This window comes from Drosophila sechellia, chromosome 3L (genome assembly GCF_004382195.2).
Source record: "Drosophila sechellia strain sech25 chromosome 3L, ASM438219v1, whole genome shotgun sequence".
Lineage (NCBI taxonomy): Eukaryota > Metazoa > Arthropoda > Insecta > Diptera > Drosophilidae > Drosophila > Drosophila sechellia.
The window spans coordinates 19,692,219-19,710,127 of record NC_045951.1 but is presented as its reverse complement, the minus strand read 5'-3'; the positions used below and the strand labels follow the sequence as shown (position 1 = coordinate 19,710,127).

At 41.4% G+C, this 17,909-nt stretch overlaps 4 protein-coding genes across 5 annotated transcripts in view; 2 read left to right on the top strand and 2 right to left on the bottom strand.

Annotated features, from left to right (window-relative positions):
* Positions 1–262: 262 nt before the first annotated feature.
* LOC6616249 (probable chitinase 10) lies at positions 263–1,414 on the top strand. Its single transcript, XM_002040577.2, has 2 exons — positions 263–438; positions 516–1,414. The coding sequence occupies exons 1-2, from the start codon at positions 316–318 to the stop codon at positions 1,377–1,379; spliced, it is 987 nt and encodes a 328-aa protein (XP_002040613.1). The 5' UTR covers positions 263–315; the 3' UTR covers positions 1,380–1,414.
* On the bottom strand, positions 1,380–1,779 carry LOC116801192. The gene has a single exon (XM_032719291.1). It carries the CDS (start codon positions 1,745–1,747, stop codon positions 1,484–1,486), a length of 264 nt encoding a protein of 87 aa, XP_032575182.1. The 5' UTR covers positions 1,748–1,779; the 3' UTR covers positions 1,380–1,483.
* Positions 1,780–3,556: 1,777 nt separating this feature from the next.
* The window catches only part of LOC6616244, a 48,241-nt gene continuing 33,888 nt past the window's right edge, over positions 3,557–17,909 (top strand). The window contains exons 1-3 of one of the 2 annotated variants that reach the window (XM_032717270.1): positions 3,557–3,929; positions 4,045–4,365; positions 9,256–10,840. In XM_032717270.1, the coding sequence (XP_032573161.1) occupies positions 9,281–10,840 (1,560 nt within the window). In that variant the 5' untranslated portion in view covers positions 3,557–3,929; positions 4,045–4,365; positions 9,256–9,280. The remainder of the gene's footprint in view (positions 3,930–4,044; positions 4,366–9,255; positions 10,841–17,909) is intronic. The other variant, XM_032717273.1, reaches the window with a different exon arrangement.
* Positions 11,615–12,857, bottom strand: LOC6616248 (protein snakeskin). The gene is made up of 4 exons (XM_002040576.2): positions 12,750–12,857; positions 12,602–12,688; positions 12,184–12,380; positions 11,615–12,080 (listed from the first exon to the last, which is right to left on the bottom strand). Exons 2-4 carry the CDS (start codon positions 12,650–12,652, stop codon positions 11,840–11,842), a joined length of 489 nt encoding a protein of 162 aa, XP_002040612.1. The 5' UTR covers positions 12,653–12,688; positions 12,750–12,857; the 3' UTR covers positions 11,615–11,839.

Here is a 17,909-nt window from a genome sequence, read left to right as displayed (position 1 = left end):
CTGTAAAAAGCGTATTACTTCACGTACTTTGCTCGAAACTCAACTAGTTAGGATGGGATATATTTAGATGACTTAGGACCGTCTGGTATTTTTAGAAGTGAGAATATCATCACTTCACTGAATGATATCTAAAAACTCGAACATTGCGATCTGCGTAGAATGCAAACACAAGTTTTCGATTAGCTCTGACAAATGGGTGTGGCCCACTTGATCGACCTTATAAAAGGGTCGGTCATGAATCGGCCGAACCATTAACATAGTTAGTTTGGAGTCGCAAAGAACCATTATCAGAAGTAAAGGGCACTATTAACTACAATGCAATGCTCCTGGGCATTTGTCCTGGCATTGAGCATCTGCTTCCAGTTGGGAGCCGGTCACGCTGTGGACCGAAGTTGGGAACTGCCCAAAGTTCGACATACTGTGGGTGACCTCAGTCATGTGAGTATCATCTCAAATAGATGTGTACTTTAAACGAAATCCATTCGTTCTCATTCCCACGAAATTCCTAATCTCAGATCTGCTTGGGACGTCAAGAGGGCGATTTGGTGCCACATCCGTTGGATTGTAATGGATATTTCTCCTGCTCGCGTGTGCCCACTCTACTCTACTGCGACCAGGGTCTCCAGTTCGACGAGAACCGTGCGGTCTGCGATCTGCCGGAGAATACCAACTGTCGTCGCGTAGCCACTGGCACTGTGGAATCCGCAGGTGGCCTGGCGGATAACTCCGAGCTCAACTGGTGGCCACACAAGCCGAAGCCCGTCTTTGTGGCCGTCGATGTGACCAGTGGTCAGCCGGTTAATCCCATGGAGAAGTACGATCCGGAGCACATCGAGTGCCGTCACTTCGGAGCCTACTTCCTGCCGCATCCCAGAAATTGTGGACTGTACTTCATCTGCGCCTATGGCCATCTCCATCGTCATCAGTGTGGGCGTGGCACTGCTTGGAATTTCGAGAAATCCGAGTGCCAGTTAAGTGATCAGGCCATTTGCTATGGGGAATCCCTGATATCAGAGCCGCTCACGGATGTGGAAACCACGGTGAAAGTCCCTACATCCACATCCCACAGTGAAGGTGCAGTAACCGTTTGCTATATTGTGGAATCGAGTGAGTACAGCACTCTGCAGCAATTCCTTACGAGTCCAGAGATCACCGAGTTGCCTCCTGTGACACCACCATCTCCACCTCGAGCCGAATCCAACGCCTTGACCTGCCCGTCCACCAGGCAGAGCTACATGTCCCATCCGGAGGATTGCAGCAAGTACTATATCTGCATCGGAGGAATGCCAGTGCTCACATCCTGCCCCAGAGGACTCTTCTGGGATCAGAAGTCCGGATTTTGCGAGATGGAAAAGAATGTCAAGTGCTTCCAAAAGTGATTAATAAACGAGGGGCCCTTTTATTTTGCAATACAGCACACTAATTTGTATAACAATTTGTTGACATATTTCTAACATTTTCCATCAGGCAATACTTGTATCCATTAAAGAACTGTGGCCATCGTTAGTCTTTGCCATAGAACCGATCTCCTCTTCGTAGTTTCTGGGCTCTCCTTCTCAATGAAATTAGTTTTCCATTGATAGTTTCTAACTCCGCTTGTAATTCGATCCCAAATTGTACCAATATTTGGTTCTATCGATTTCCCATCTGCCGGGCTTACATCACCTAAGATACTTTCCAAATTGCAGATTAGCAGCAATAGAAACATCAAGTAAAATGAAAATCCATTTCCTCCGGATGCTCGCATTTTAATGCAGCGATGATCTCTAACTGATCTTTGATTTTATCTTCTACTTGTAGTCGCATGTCGAAATTCATAATCTTATCAATAGAAACGTTTAAAGACTTTTCGAAACGACTTTACAATAGATACAGAAGACGGTGGATAAGATAGCAAGCGTTATTTGGTTTTTGCCTAAAAGTCCGCTATATATTTTGCAAGCTCCAAAGCTCGATTCGTGCAATTTAACAGTAAATAAATATATTTGAAAACTTCTGTTATCGAACAACGCTGCTCAGCTTCACTTTTAAGACTTGAATCCGAATCCGCACAAAAACTGTATTTATAAGATACAAAATGTTAGCACATAGTGAACAATAGTAAATAATAAACTCTCATGAAAACTTCCGCTTTGGGAGCTTTTATTTAACTGTTAGTATTTGCCAAACGAGAGAATGGACTTATCCAAAGTTACCTTATAACATCAATTACGAGTTGATCTGATAGACTGATGTATAATACATAGTAATAGTAATAATACACAGTAATCGTGCTCGTAATATTCATAATATAGCATATAAGGTAGGTCAAGACAATAGATTGCCGTATCGTTTTTCTAGCTGAACTTTATTCAAAAACTCATAGATGATGTCATCCAATCGGCATACGAACTTTGAAAGATTGTCCCTGATCTCGTCGCCCGTTGATCCGTTCGTTCATTCATAAATTATCCAAAACCATGTTGTTCAGCTTGATTATGTTGCAAATACACACATGTATGTGTGTGTTCATAAACGATTGTGCGATGTGTTTGTATAATTTAAATTTAGCTTCTAAGGCAGTCGAGCTCAATTAGGGCTGCTTTTTGGCTTGAAGCTAATCGACGTGCCGTCCAGTAATTAATTCAGACAAACTCGTTGGTTGGAGTCGCGTGACTCATTATTATAAATCGCAAAATGGCAAACTGAAAATATCTTTCTGGGGATCTGTGCAAAGTAAATACAGGAAAGTTTTATAGGGATATGGATATGCATGTGTGTGTGTTTGTGCTTAATCTAACATTTAAAAAGCAAACAAAAAAGCGCAAAAAAAAGCGCTAATCAGCTCAAACGATGAGATCGATGCCCTGGTTGATAAAGAAATTGTTGTTTGGTGACATGATTGATTTATGGTATAAATGTTAATTAGTTACAAGGCCTCCGCTTGCATATTTAGCCTTGAACTTTGCAGATAATTGAAGATACATGAATTTATGAGGGATGACCTCAATAATCATTGAACCGGAAGATAAACATTCTAAACCTTGAACTTGTCAAAAGTATAACTTTTAGACAAGAAGTTTTACCCCATTAAATCATTGGTTATTAATTGTAATCGAGAACAACACTTCTTGCTTTAAACTAACGGCCCAAATTCAAATTTCAATTCAAGTCCAACTTCGCTTCTGATTCGTCACTCTCTTCCTGCTCACTCTCTTCCTGCTCTCTCTCTTCCTGCTGTTAGTTTAGTCTTAAGTCTTTAACAATTGTTTAATTTATTTCTAGGATCATAAAGACCATTGTTAATTATTATTAAGGTAGCACACCACTGCTGATACCCTTTAATACCTGTTGTACTGAGTTTTAATACCGTGCAGCTCGAGTCGAGTATCAGCTGATGGTGCGAGGCAACATACACACACACACACTCACGCACGAAGTTGAAGAGAGCGACTAGTTGAACTAACTTAGTTCCTCTCTTTTCCGCTCTCTTTGCACCGGCGAGCTTGAGCTTTTTGTACCGGCGATCGCTTCAGCTTTTTCAGTTGAAAACAAGTCACCCGCGCGCGGTGTTCTTTTAGCGCGCCGTTCCGCGAATAGTTTTATTTTGATTTTAGCCCAACTTAATTCGTTCCATGCGACTTTTGATTTTCGCGAGCGGTAGTGACGACGCTGTTTTTTGGACAATTGCGCACATACTGAAATCGCAAGGAAATAGTCGTTGTTGTTATTGTTTGTTGGCCGGAGACACGCGTCGCTTTTCCGCGTGTCTTTTATTTTTGTGGATCAGCGGCCACCTGAAAGGCGTCATTTGAAAAGCCAACAGCTGTGCGGCAAAAAAAAAAAAAAACAAATATATGCATATACGTACATATATATTCAAGTGCAAAAAGCTGGCGTTGCTAATAGAAATAAATAAATATAAAAAGGCAGAATAAACGTGCAAAGCGGTGCGTAAGTGTGTGTGTTTTATGTATTGCGCAAGCAAAAGAGAGCGCGTTGTGTGTGTGTGTGTGTGCGTGCGTACCTGAAAATATACATATAACTTAACTTGATTATTTTCAGTTTTGTTAGCAACAACAACAAAGAAGGCGCTCGCTGAATAAGTCTAATTTGAAGTGCATTTCCTTTGTGACTGAAAAGATCGCTCCAAACTCCAAAAATCGAAATCGAGCAAGGCCATACGTATATATATACTGATATATACGCATATACACATACATATATGTCTGTGGATTCAGCGCGCAAGCGTCGCGTCGCCATGCAAATGTTAATGAAAAATACAAACCTCTAAAGATAGACAGCAGCTTAAAAAACATCACAAGATTGTCACTCAAAATAAAACAACATTAAAACCAACATATCAGCAAACAGCAACTAAAGCAGGCAAGTTCCTTAAAAATAATGCAGTTCATATATGCATATGTAAATGTAGCGTGGAGCGACCTTCGTCACCAAACTAACTTAAAAACTGATAAGACCGAAGGGTAAAGAACACTTCATTCGCCAACTCTTCCTCTTCGCGATTCGCCCTCTCGTTCTCGCGCAGTATCAGCTGCGATCCAAAACAGTGGACGGAACGTTCCGACATTGCATACCCTGCAGTGAGCTATAAACCTAAACTTTTGGCAGACTTTCTTCAAATGTATTGTTTTCGGGAATTCTTGAATTTGTTTGTGTCCACTATTCTTTTCTTTCTTAAAATTGTCGTTCGCAAATTATAATTATGAATCGACCGGAAAGAAACCATCTGAACATACAATAAAGAATTTATGTTGGTTTTTATGAAAATGGTTATACTTTCGCTTACTGTTTAGTTCTGAATCTATTCAACCTTCTTTATAAAATTATTGTGACACTCCTGTTTGTTATTTATTTATATTTTCATAAGCAAAGGTGCGATTCGGCCTAAAGGTGTTCCCATTTTAAATTTTTTTTAATTGCTTGTTATAGGGAGTGTGTGTGCTATGTTTTACAAATACATTTTTTGAGGAATGTGTAAAGTTAATGAATTTAAACGACGTGCAAGCTCAAACCTGTCGAACTGCACGGCAACTTTCCAAAGTTCATGTTACTAAACTTTCGAGAAAAGACAGTTGAATTAAAATGTTTTATCTTTGGGCCTTGTAATTACAAGTTATACATATAAACTTAAGGCATTTTTGTGAAAAGAGCTCTTTCTGCGAATCTTTTATCATTCGTATGTACAGTTGTGTTGTTGAATACCATTCGAACTAACCTAGTACACCTAATACACCCTCTATGTCTGTCAGATAAATAGCTGTACACGTGCTAGAGATGGCATATCTGTTCTTTATCAAAGGCGGCTAATCTAACGAGTACGTGAGCGGAGGCTACGAGCTTCGCTTGGATTTATGTAACATTCATAGGTCCAAAATCAGGGGGCTGGGGACAGCTTTCATTATCCAGCTTTCGTTATCAAATGGTGCTGCACAATGCACCGAGAAATATTTTGTACGCATCCATTTGGTGGCGTAATTGGCTTTGGGCCCGAACCACTCGGTGCGATTCGTTTCACAACCGGTTTGGGTTCCTGCAGTTAACACTCATCTCAAACTGAAAGCGGGATCGGGGGCACACCTCACAGGAACTCCATGCAACCAGCCATCAATCACCTGTACAGTCTAGCTTCTATAACTCGAACTTCACCGAAGCTTGAGTGTTCTGTCGAAGATTTTGAGTCCACAGAATCGCTTTACAGGAAGATCCAGGAAATTGCAAAGGCTAGAGAACATTGTCATTCATCGTTCCACCAAATAAAGTGTATTTCATATTTTTGGATAGTTCAAGCTAGGGAGGCTTGCCTGTACTAGTATGTGCACTCGGACAACAATGCGTTGTCAATGAAAGCCGCAAACTGGTTTTGGCCTAGGAGAAGCAAACAGTAGTGCAAAGTTGGCTGAGGAAAACGATGCGATCTCGACCAACATATACCCAGAGTATCACGGTATTAATTACCATAGTAAACAAAAAGAATCGCGCCAGAAGGGCACCCAAAATAATATTTACAAATTTCGTTTTGCAGCTATATGATAACTTATACGCGTTGCTCACTATTCAATTTCAGGCAGCTCAGTTATAACCGAATAATAATAGCATATTATGTTACCTACCCATCACGTGTTCAGCTAAGTTGCTTGATTCTGTGGCTAGAATGATATAAATGGTTATTCATAATGGTTTTATGACAATTATCAGTACTTTCGAGTACTATCTTTTTCCCAGTGCCACCTGTGTGCAACTCTCTCGTTCCGCTATCATATCGATTGTTTGCAAGGTAAATTTGATCAGTCAATTGAAAAGTTGAGTCTGCACTCATAATGGGTTTTGGTCCACCCCAGGGTGGACTCTTCGCGCCGCAGCGATCGGTATGTGGTAACGCAATACTCGATCGGAGAGACAAACAACTCGAACTGGTGTCAAGACCAAGTGAATCATAGCATCAAATCTGGTTAGTGCTCCTCCGCTCACAATGCAATTTGAAATCGCCAACGGAGCACAACCGATATCGATATCCGTATCGAACTGATCAAAGCTGATCGAGTGCTAGTGCAAGTGCAAGGGCAGAAATAATTTCGAAACAATTGGCAGGACAGTGAAGACTCGGCTAAAATGAACCTCAACAACGCTGGCGACTAATTGAAGCTTCGCAGAAGGGAATCGCATCTTCAGCATTTGAGGGACTGAGTGTTATTGATATTCTGATCATGGCTTCCCGTGCGGTTGCGATCATTGAAGTGTGCGGTTGCTCAAATCCTACACCGAAAATAAATTCCAAATGTCAAACTATTGGTATTCAGAACAGAGAGTATGGTATAGGCAAGTTATCTGTACAGGAAAACTTCAATATTAATATTTAATAATGTATTAAATTTGTATTGCTTTCATACGCACCTCTGGTTTCTTCCCATATATTTCAGTCATTTCTGCTGCTTTGTACCAAAGCTGGCGCAATATATTTTTGCAGACGGATTCATAAGCCATTCAGTTCACGTTTCGCCATGAATGTTTAAGTTACAATGGTCAACACAATTTAAAACAACCCATTTGCAGCTGGCGAGCTATTCAGTGTTAGGAGCAAAGAGGTCTCAAAGAAACGACCACATCACCATCATGGCTGCTTGCACTTTTTGCTGAAAAGTTATTAACAACTGTGAAGAATCGTAGGTACATACGCTTTTGAAAAGGCCCAGAAAATGAGACATACGGTCACGTAATCAGCTAATCAGTTTTAAAGCAAAATGTACCAAAGTATTGCAACTACTCACTAGTGTTTGATAGTTGGGTAATATGTATAAATAATTGTAATAAAACTACTACTATAACTGCCGAAATGCGCCGCATTTATCTACTGATAAGAGTTTTGTTTGTTGTATGTGGACCTTTTTAGCATATAATTAACTTCGACTTATCATATGGCACATAAACAAATCCAACATTTTGGGTAACTTAAAGTCGCAATAAAATTCTAGAACTTGTTTCCCAATTCAGCTACCCCAGCTCAAACATAATTGGCCTCGACTACCAGAAGCCAATCGCACTAGCTGTGAGTCATGATGTAGTACAAATATTGTTTGCTTTCGGGAAGTTCTACTGAAGTGGCAATGACATTGATAAAGACAAGGGTACAAGTGAATAAATATTAATGGGTTGATAAGATCGTTCTTTTAACACATGCGAAGCAATAGATGATGTTTCTCCATAAAAATGTCACAAGAAGTCTTCAAATGATAACGCCATAATTGGGCGATTACAGAAAACATTGATTTGATGAGTGGACAATGGAGTGTAACTCGCATTCGGGCAAGTCATCCAACTATAAATACGGATTACTGTGCCGAACAGCACCACTCCGCGAAAAGATGGCCCTGGGCAATGCAATCTCTCGGATACGTTTGGCCGATGGGAACGGAACCAAAACAATCTGCCAGAGCCCCGACCAAAATGGCAACTCGATGGCAACCGACGGGAACTTATACAAGTGCGGTCGTCTGGGCTTTTTGGGTTCGAAATCTTATCACAACACGTTGGCTGTCGACTGTTGTTTTTGAGCTTTGCTGGAAATAAAAATTGCTGGCGATAACATTTAGGCAATTCCACTGCTGTGTCCCTCTTTTCTGGCCCGGTTCAGTTCTCCGGGAGCAGCTAGCTCATCCCGTCCACATATGTCAGTCGTTCGAGTGTCAGTCGTAAATTGGAATTGTGTCGAATAGTGGAGATGGACTCCTGATGCCGCTCGCTGCAAGTATCTCCAAGTGTTGGCCTTGTATCTTTGGCTATATGGGCCACGTATCTACCAGTTCACGTACAGCAAGAAAGCACTCAGAGAAAATGAACTGAAGTATTCCAGAAATATATATTACTATACTACATGCATTTCTTGATAATTCTACATGTTCCAATTCAAGTTTCTGAATAAGAATCTTCTGCTGTAAGATAGAAGCCTAATTGCTCAATGATTTGTTATAAGCATGTAAAATCAATTTAATATTGGCTTATCATAACGAAGTGGAACGAGTGCTTTAATATTGATCTAAGTGTAGATCAATCGCATATTGATTTGTGACGAGAGCGACGCATTATTACTCGTCCAAGTAGAGCGAAGTTTCACTTGTGCGATATCCACTGTACCAGATAATGGCTCCCCCAACACAAACTGATACTAACCCATACAAACGCTTGGCATATGCCAGCATTTTCGCTCTTTTTTCTGCTGTATTGGGTCGCGTTTATCAATGTAACGATTCGCAGCCATCCTATGGCGATGATAAATGGACAGAATGCACTTGTCCAGCGCTTTCGATTTGGTACCCTGCCATTTTCTGATACTGCTGGGGTCACTGTCATTTCGAATGCGGAAAATGTCAGAGTCGATTGATCGCAGAATGGATTTGAAAATGAATCTGTTTATAATCAATCCCTTCTTAGCTTGAATATTTCCATCTTCTGGTTGTCAGAAATTAGTAGCATTAAATGTGCAACATTAATTTGAGCTTCTCTTCTTCATACTCTTAAAGAAAAGTGTTCAAATGAGTGTTGGAAACAGATATTCGGGTGTTTAGGAAACCAAATTTGATTGAATCCTCACTTAAAATATATATGATATGATTGATATATGTACTTCGTCAATCGCAGGTTGCCAAAGTAGTGAGTTTTGGCGTACTGATAGCAAGCCGAGTAATAGCAATATAAACCAATCGGCTACGAGTTAGCCGACTTTTAATCAGTCTATTAATGCCTATTATTATTTTGCAGGGGTTTAAAGTCCGCTGAACTGGGAATGTATTCCAGCAAGGAGACAAAGAGCGCGGCAAAGGCGCAGAAGAAGACGCAAAAGGTTAACAAAAATCGGCAGCAAGCGTTGCCAAATGGTATTAAAGTGAAATCACCGCCGAATGCAAAGAATATCCAAACGAATAACAACAACAAACAAACCAACATCAACAACAATAATAGCAGTAACAATAACAACAATAGCAGTATAGTGCCCAATAACAATAGCAAGAACAATACTTTGCCAGTTAACGTGGCCCAGAAAGCCAAGGAAAACTACGAGGCGGAGAAGAGCATCCAGAGTCCAGCAATGGGCGCCACCACATTGCCGGGCTACGAGAATGTGCCCAAAATGGAGCGATCCAATAGCTTCTTACGCACCAAGCTGAATAAACTGATCAACCACCTGACGGGCAGCAAGGAGAATCTGTCGAGGACCGACAGCGATGGGGACTCCAGCCGCACACCGTACATATTCACCCGAAGTCGTTCGATGATCCAGATGAGGCGGCCGAATCGCCGCAGCTTCATCGAGCCCCAGCTGGAGCAACTGAGCGAGGAGACGGAGAAATCGGGGGATCTCACCTCACCGGCATCGCCGCGGAAGACATCGGTGGTTGATTTGCAGGTCAGTTCGCCGGTGCTCCTGCGAAGGAGCGAGCTCACCTCGTCGGTGAGGACTCCAAAACGTCGACAATCCGCCCAGCCCTTCACATCGACTCCTTTGGACGAGATGCAGTCGCCGGCCCAACGGAAGGGCTCGGTGATGTCGCTCAATCAAACGGAACCCGCCAATCCCCAGCTGAATTTCCAAAAGAGACGATCCAACACGCTGATTGCCTCCTTCAAGAGCACCTTCAGCGGATTCACTGGCAGTGGGAGCGGAGCCGAGAAAAAGGAGAAGATGAATCCCAAATGGAGTGCTTCGTTGCAATCCCTGCAGGCCATCGATAATATGGTTAGCTACTCCAACATGTCCTTCATCGACTACGACAAGTTCAATGGCTACGAGAAGCAACTGGAGCGCCAGCAGTCGCTGATGAGTCTGGCGGAGCAGCCGGTGCCCACCGCCACCCAGCTGCCGCTGCCTCCTTCGGCGCTGGCCCAATCGCATTCGCCCTCTCCGCTGGGCGACACCTCGCGCACCTCCGTCCACCTGGGCTCGTCTCTGGATGAGTCGGTCAGGACTGTGGTGATGCGCCGCAGGAGGAGCAAGACCTCGCTGGAGGGCAGAAGCAAGACCTCGCTGGAGGGCAGGAGCAGCATGGCCAGCCTGAACAGTGCCTTCAATTTGGACACCGACTACGATCACAATCTGGACCGCGTACACAATGTCTACCGAGAGAGCTTGGACTCGCGAACCCTGGAGCTGCTGAATCAGCGCACGCGGAACTCCTTCATCCATGACCAGGCGGTGCTCTACGATGCCCTCAATCTGGAGGACGGTTCGGTGGCCATGCGGTGCGCCTTGTGTTCGATGCGCGTTTGCAGGAGTGGAAGCATGCGGCAGCAGCAACAGCAGCGGGAACGGGATGCAGTGGACGGGCGAGGGAAGCCAGGAAAACAGGTGAGTTGAGCTCAGCGCTTTTATGTTAATTTAGACGTAAGATTGATTGATTGATCTTATTGATTGATTGAAAGTTTTAAAAAGAAAGAAGCGCACTTCTTTCATACAATCGATTTTTCGGCATATTCAAATATTTTAAGTTCTTCAGTTGCAATGTTAACAGTGACTAACCTATGTATTATTTACATCATATATATACATACATTACGTAATGTATGATGTAGTTTTGACTGTACTGTTTAATCTTTGACTCATTCCCATGAAGACTTCTGCGTATAGCTGACCGATAAATATAGGGCTTTATTCGTATTTGCAGTTATATACTAAATTCTGCGAACCGTCTGACATTTTTCTTAGATGCATCAGTTCATAAACAATGTGAATAGTTTTCCATCAAGTTCTTTAAAAGGAAATTTGGTTCTTTGAAAGTACTAAAGTACTAGTACTAGTACTAAAAGCATTTAAAATATCTCACGAATTATATCAGTAAAAAACAAGATGATCACTTATAATATGAAATTCCAATTGAATTTTAGTTGAACGCCGAAAAGTTTAGTCAACAAATCTAGGCTGTTATTTTTATATATATATATATATATATATATGATATATATTATATATACTTGCCAAAAAACCAGAGCAACACGATGAATGGGTTCTGATCGTATTTAGTTGATTTAGGTTAGCACTTGCAGGGCTAACTTTCCTTTCTATTGCGTGATATTCCATTGTATCCCCTTAATTAGTTCCCAAATGCAGAAAAACTTGTATCCGTGGCGTGGTCTTAACTATTTGTATTTGCCAATTTAGGGATGTTAAACGTGAATGAAAATTGTAAACAGTTAGTGTATAGTACAGCGACAATTGACCCTTACGAACGTATACTTGATAATTGATTGCGGATAATAACTAATTTGCACTTAAATCGATCTATGTATAAAGACAAATGTGGATGGTGTTCATTCGGCGATTGCGATTGGTATCCCCACTATTCGGTTTCTACTGCGGGTAGTCGGTGTCGCCCTTCGAATAGTGTATGCAAGCCAACACGGTGTCCAGCAGGTACAGTGCGCCCTCGATGACGCACAGCGAGCCCATGGCAATGCCCACTTGGCGCTCCGAGTTCACATACAGGAATCCCTCGTCGGCCATGTAACCCTTCCAGTAGTGTAGTGCCACTCCGCCCACGGCGATCCACATGATGCAGCCAACCACGTTCATGATGGTGTCGCACAGCTCTCTGGAAAACGTAAAACCATTGAAAACAATCAGTTTTATAGGAATATACAAGAAAAGGAATGAGCTGCGGGTCAAAGTTCAGCTATAATCGGCATTCAACTTACCCCTTATGTTTGGTGGTGCCGAAGGCAAAGGCAATGGTGTGGCATCCAGTGTAAATCAAGAATCCAACCATGACGCCCGAAGCAACGATTTCCGCATCGGCGCTCTTCTCCTCGTTCAAGTTCCAGGTGCCGCCAATGCCCAGGAACTCGCCACCATCGCCCCAACGGTACAAGAAGATGATCACCAGGTTGATGATCTGCGGAAAAGGAGCGCACAGGAGAGCAATGAAATGAGGTCACAATGAGGAATGGGAATGAATCACTACTTGGCCACGCCCCGTCTTGCCGCACAACGCGGCGTATGAGTAACATTGCTAATACAGCAGGACTGATAAAACGCGCGCTTATCAGTTGGTTATTGCGCCCACAAACAGGCTATTGCTCAATAGGAAGGGGCCAGAGAAGCCCCGAAACTTACCAGCTTCAGGCCCTTGATGAAAATAGAGCCTACAGTCTCCACGGACACCATTTCGCACTCGATATGCTGATTGCTCTTATCGCTGAGCTGGAATTTGGGCAAACACGTTAGTTCACTGAGGGCTTTCTGTTAGTTGAGGGGCACTCACAATCTTTTCTGTAATTTTCACGCGGAAACTACAGCGAAATGATTCGTGTTCGTATCGTTGTCGTTCGTCGACTAAACTGAAAAGTATCGCTGAAAGGCAACCCAACCTGTCGCGCCCAGTTCGTCGTGTCGCCAAGAATTTTGTAGCTTTTGCAATCGGAGCATACACGGTCAGCGATAAGATAAGATAGGGCGCACGATAACAGGTGCCGTCGTTCGAAATGGGTTACTAATTTGTTGACGGCTCCCCATGGGCAGGGGAACTCTCGCCGCCCAATGGAATCCAGATGCGCATGCGCCAGCCCCACCCGCGTATCTTATCAAAACGGCCTTATCGCGCCTATGTCGCCTTACATCGCGATATATCAGGTGCTCCGATTTGCCGCTTTCCACAGCATTGTTCAACATTATTCATGGCGGCCACAAAGCCACAAAACGGGAAAACAAACCGACGACTCTGAGAGACCGGAAACAGTTATTCTTGCGTCATCGATGGATTTCTGAAATACTTTCGTGGTGATCCATTCCCGCTGATAAGGATGCCCGTGGTGCATCCCTCGATCAGATTCAAAATCCACTGGCCTTGTCACGATTCGATGATCGATAGCCCACTTTGATTGCTCGCTACTGATTGAAAAGCCTGAGAAGCACACAAAGTCACTGGAACCTAATCTGCATTTCAATTGTCACAACCCTAGCACAATAATCGTGGCTGTAGGTAGCAACTGTTTGAGATTTCGAATCAATTGAAACGGCACAATGCAAAATGATAGTAGCAATTGGGTAGCGAAAAAAAGCAAATTGCGGTTGGTGTGGGATTCCTCGATTTATATTATATATTGCCTATTTATCACAGTAAAGTGGGGTATAAAGTGGGATATAATTCTTAAATGAATGGTGCGTTTTAAGTACACTGTGTAACATGAAACAACATATTTGTTGGGCCCAAACATTTTTAGGTCACGGAAAAAAGAAAGGACTTGCGGAAATAGTTACAGTTTCTGGTTTCCAAATTCAAAGTTTCTAAATTCAAAAATCTGCATATGGTTTTTTGAACAAATGAACAATTGCATAAGTTTGGAGGGCGTGTGAAAATATACTGCACATTTGGCACCTCGTGCCTTGTGTTTTGAATTTAAAGCCGCCATTAAAATGTGCTTGTAAGTTCAGAACATGAAACAAACATGACATCACACCTCGTCAAGAGGTTTTTTTATGACCTGCATTGAGTAGCAAGTATACACACAGATATTCATGAGTACTATATATAAACAAGTATTATTTACGCTGTGCCGAGGGTATTATTGGATTTCATTTCGGAAATTTAATTTTAGCATACAACTAACTTCCCAACCTAAGCTTCAACTTTTCAAAATAAATATGCTGTTCATATGTTGTTTTAGCGGAAATTGTCCCTTTTGTTTACAAGTTCTTAAAATGTGATTAAACGTGCTTGAATGCACAAACAAGTAATTGAATTAAATTTATTTAATTAAAGGTGATAAAATTACATTTGAGCAATATACTTTTTTTATATATTTTTTAATTTTATTTTTTTTATTTTGTTTTTTTATTTGCAATAAAGCAAGATACATGATACCGATGTATTTACATATATCTTTTACATTTTCAATGCAAGTTGTCTGATGCCTGGAAAAGCAAAGGAATTTCTTTGCAAATCAAGGCCAAAGGTGGCCGAGTTCTTTGTTGTCGTTCTCCCATTGCAAACACCCCTCAGCCCCGCGGAATCTTCCCCACTTCTCGAATCCCCATGCGGAGTCCCAGAAAGCGACGTTAAATTTGGAATTTGTCTCCTCTGCATTTGGTTTGTTGCGATGAATCATCAAGCATTCACTGAGGTGGGGAGAAAATCGGCGTCAGAACAACAAAAACCGGCATGCAACTTACACCAACACAAGTGCAGTTCTCTTGTGGAGGCCTCTCTTAACTAAGTGGAGAATAAAGAGCGAACCGCCTCGTAGCTATCAGATTTTGTGTGCCTTCAAGCGTCGCCATGTGAAAGTGATTATTGAGATAAAGAAACGAAATAAAATCAATAAGTATAGATCGCACATATATATCCATGGATTATATAAATGACTTTTGTTTGAATATATAAACTGTGCAGTTTCGTAGTTTGGCTGTGAAAATGTCGACTGGGCAGAATTCAAACTGAAGCGCACGTTCAGCATGGTGCTGTAGCAGCCAGATTCCTACAGCGACTCTTTACATTGGAAGGCATTGCATTACAGCGGTGTAAAGTCTATGTCAAGCGAGAATATTTCACAGATGCAGCTACAGCTGTGAGTAACTTATGACCACTTGCACACCTTTTGGGGAACTTAACCTGCCTTACTTGGACTGCCTGGCGTCAATGAGGTGTGACGGCGATTTGGTAATGAGATTTCAGTTCGATCTTAGTGGGCGTATTTAAATTAATTCGCCAGACCTTCGAAAAGTGAGTAAGAATTACGAAGAGCGCTGCTTTGGAGAGCTTTCGGTTTTGTTTTGATTATCAGTTTGATTCGATTTCGCCGGTTGCGTTGTTGCTATTTATGAATGAAAGTTGCGTTTGTTTACTTTTGCGCACAAAGCTCGAGAGAGAGAGAGAGAGAGCGGTAAGAGTGAGAGTAAGAGAGATTTATATCAAAATTGAAAAGTTTTCGCCACTCTAAATATTGCGGTAAACTTATACGTTCTGCGTTGAACAAACAGCCTTTTCAACCCCTAAATATTTGCTGTCAACTTGGAAATTGAAGAAAATGTATTTGACCAGCGTTTTATGACATTTGCCAAACGCTTGTATTCATATTCATAGGATTCTAAACGCAACAACTTACAGACGAGGCTAAAATATTAACTTGGCGGTGTTTATAAAAAATCAAATTTAACCTATAAACTTACTACGATTTATTATTAATAAGTCTAAATATCTGCTGTTTTCACTGGTTTGCGAACACAATTAGTTGTAATTTCGAAAGAAAATCAATATTAAAGGACATTTACAATATGAGATTTGTCAAAATCAGAATTCCCCCCTCAATTTTGTATTTGCATAATGCTATTTGAAGTTTCCAGCTCTACTTTCCGAAACACCACTGTGGCAATACAGTCATAGACCTTTTTGTGGGCCTAGGCATATGACAGGGCCGCCTTGTTTAACCAGGCCGAAAGCCGAAGCCCAGCTTCGTGTCGTTATCCTTATCAGGCGAGTGCTGTGCCAGTGGTTCTCCGCTGCCTTCGGGGTCCTTTAAACGAGCGGATGGCTGTGCCGTCGCCTCAGTTCGTCGGCAGCCGTCCCTCAGTGCGGATGACCCAAAATCGGACCGCGACAGCGCCGACCTTTGACACCAGCTTTTGCTTTTGCTCGCGTCCGCGATTTTTGCCGCGCTGTCAACGCGGTTTCCAACGCTTTCGATCCGTTCGTTGTTTGTGCTGCAATTTCGGGGCGAGTGATAAAAAGAATAAAATAAACAGAGTAAACAAGAATTCAAGAGCTACATGACAGAATAGAGTAAAGCCTCCGTCGTTCAATACCAAATCAATTGAAATATGTACACTCGCTTTGCAGGATGCATCCACGGTAAACAAGAGCTTGTGCACATGATTGTTTGTTTGCGAGCATCGGATTCGTTACCAGACCTATTTGGCATACAGTGCGTTTCGCCACTAAGTGTCTCTGGTGACAGCACAATTTGCATATAAAACTGCACGTGTTCTTCCAAAATTTAGCAGATTATAGTGAGCCTAAATCGTTCTAATACAACGAATTTCGAGAGTTTTTTTAAATTGTGGCTGATTTGGTTAGTATAATTTGTTAGTTTAATATTTTAATATAATTTCATCGGTTTTTTCAAATATTTCCCATACCTTGCACCCAATTCATATCTTATGTAATTGGTTTTATAAAACCTTCCTATAGTTCCGAACCGCACTGTAGCACATCAATGTTATATGTGTCACTTATCCTTGTTTGAAGCTTTTCGACTACTGTCCTTGATTCTGACGTTTGCTTTGATGTCTTTAAAAGGTCATTGAATAGATAAAGAAGGACGAGTTTTCGAACATTTTAGTCAGCTATAGCAGTGGGCACTTTAAGAACACAGCACATTTGTTTGTTTACATTTTAATGCGGAAATGCGTTATCTTTCCACAGAATAACCTTCACTCTATTTTAATGGCCATAAAAATTGAATGAATTCATTTAATTCAATGGCATTCAGTAGTAATGAATGTAATAGCTCCTCGTTGACTCGTTTACATTTAAGGAGTATAACCATTTGGTAAATGTGCAGTTTAAAAGCATATGCTAATGAAATTATATCGAACATATGAGATTTGTCCTTTTTAAACGCAAGTATATTTAAAGGACTTTAAGTGAAGTAAAGTAATGTTGTCTTTTATCTTAGTTTTTATAGATGATGATACGTTTCCTTTAATAATTAGTAATCACAGACTTCGCCCTGCGTATCCTTGAATTTGAGATTTAGTTCTGAAATAGAGTTTCCAAGGCTTTGCTTCTTATCCGAATTTAAAGTCCTACGTTTCCTTGTAAAGTATTAAATTCTATCTCCCCTGATACCTATCTCCTCCACTTCCCCACTCCTCCACTTCTCCAAGCTGTGGATTAATGTTTGTCCCCACAAGAAGTAGCTGGCGGCGTTTATTTCTCTGCGACAGAGATTTGTAAATTTGTAATGCTTAACATACTTTTGGGCACGGAAAGTACTAGATAAATGTAATCATGGAGAAGCACAAAAGGCGCCGAGTGGGCGGCTTTGGTCCTCACCCACCGACTAATTTAGCTCAATGAAGCTGGGTTCGGAAAAATCGAATTTTTGAAATTTAAAAGGTGGAATCGTTTGCCCATTTTTTGCCCATGTTTGCCCACCAATTAGTTTTTTTTGCCCACGTCCAGTTTTTGAGATATGAATTTTCGAAAAAGTTCGAAAATTTTCGAAGATCAAAAATTTCACTTTTTTCAAAAATTTTTTTTTTTAATCGCAATAACATCGTTTTCCCACGTTTGCCCACCCTTTAGAATTTTGAAATTTTCGAAAATTTTCGAAGATAAAAAATTTCACTTTTTTCAATTTTTTTTTTTAAATCGCAATAACATCGTTTGCCCACGTTTTTAAAATTAGTTTTTTCGAAAAAAACT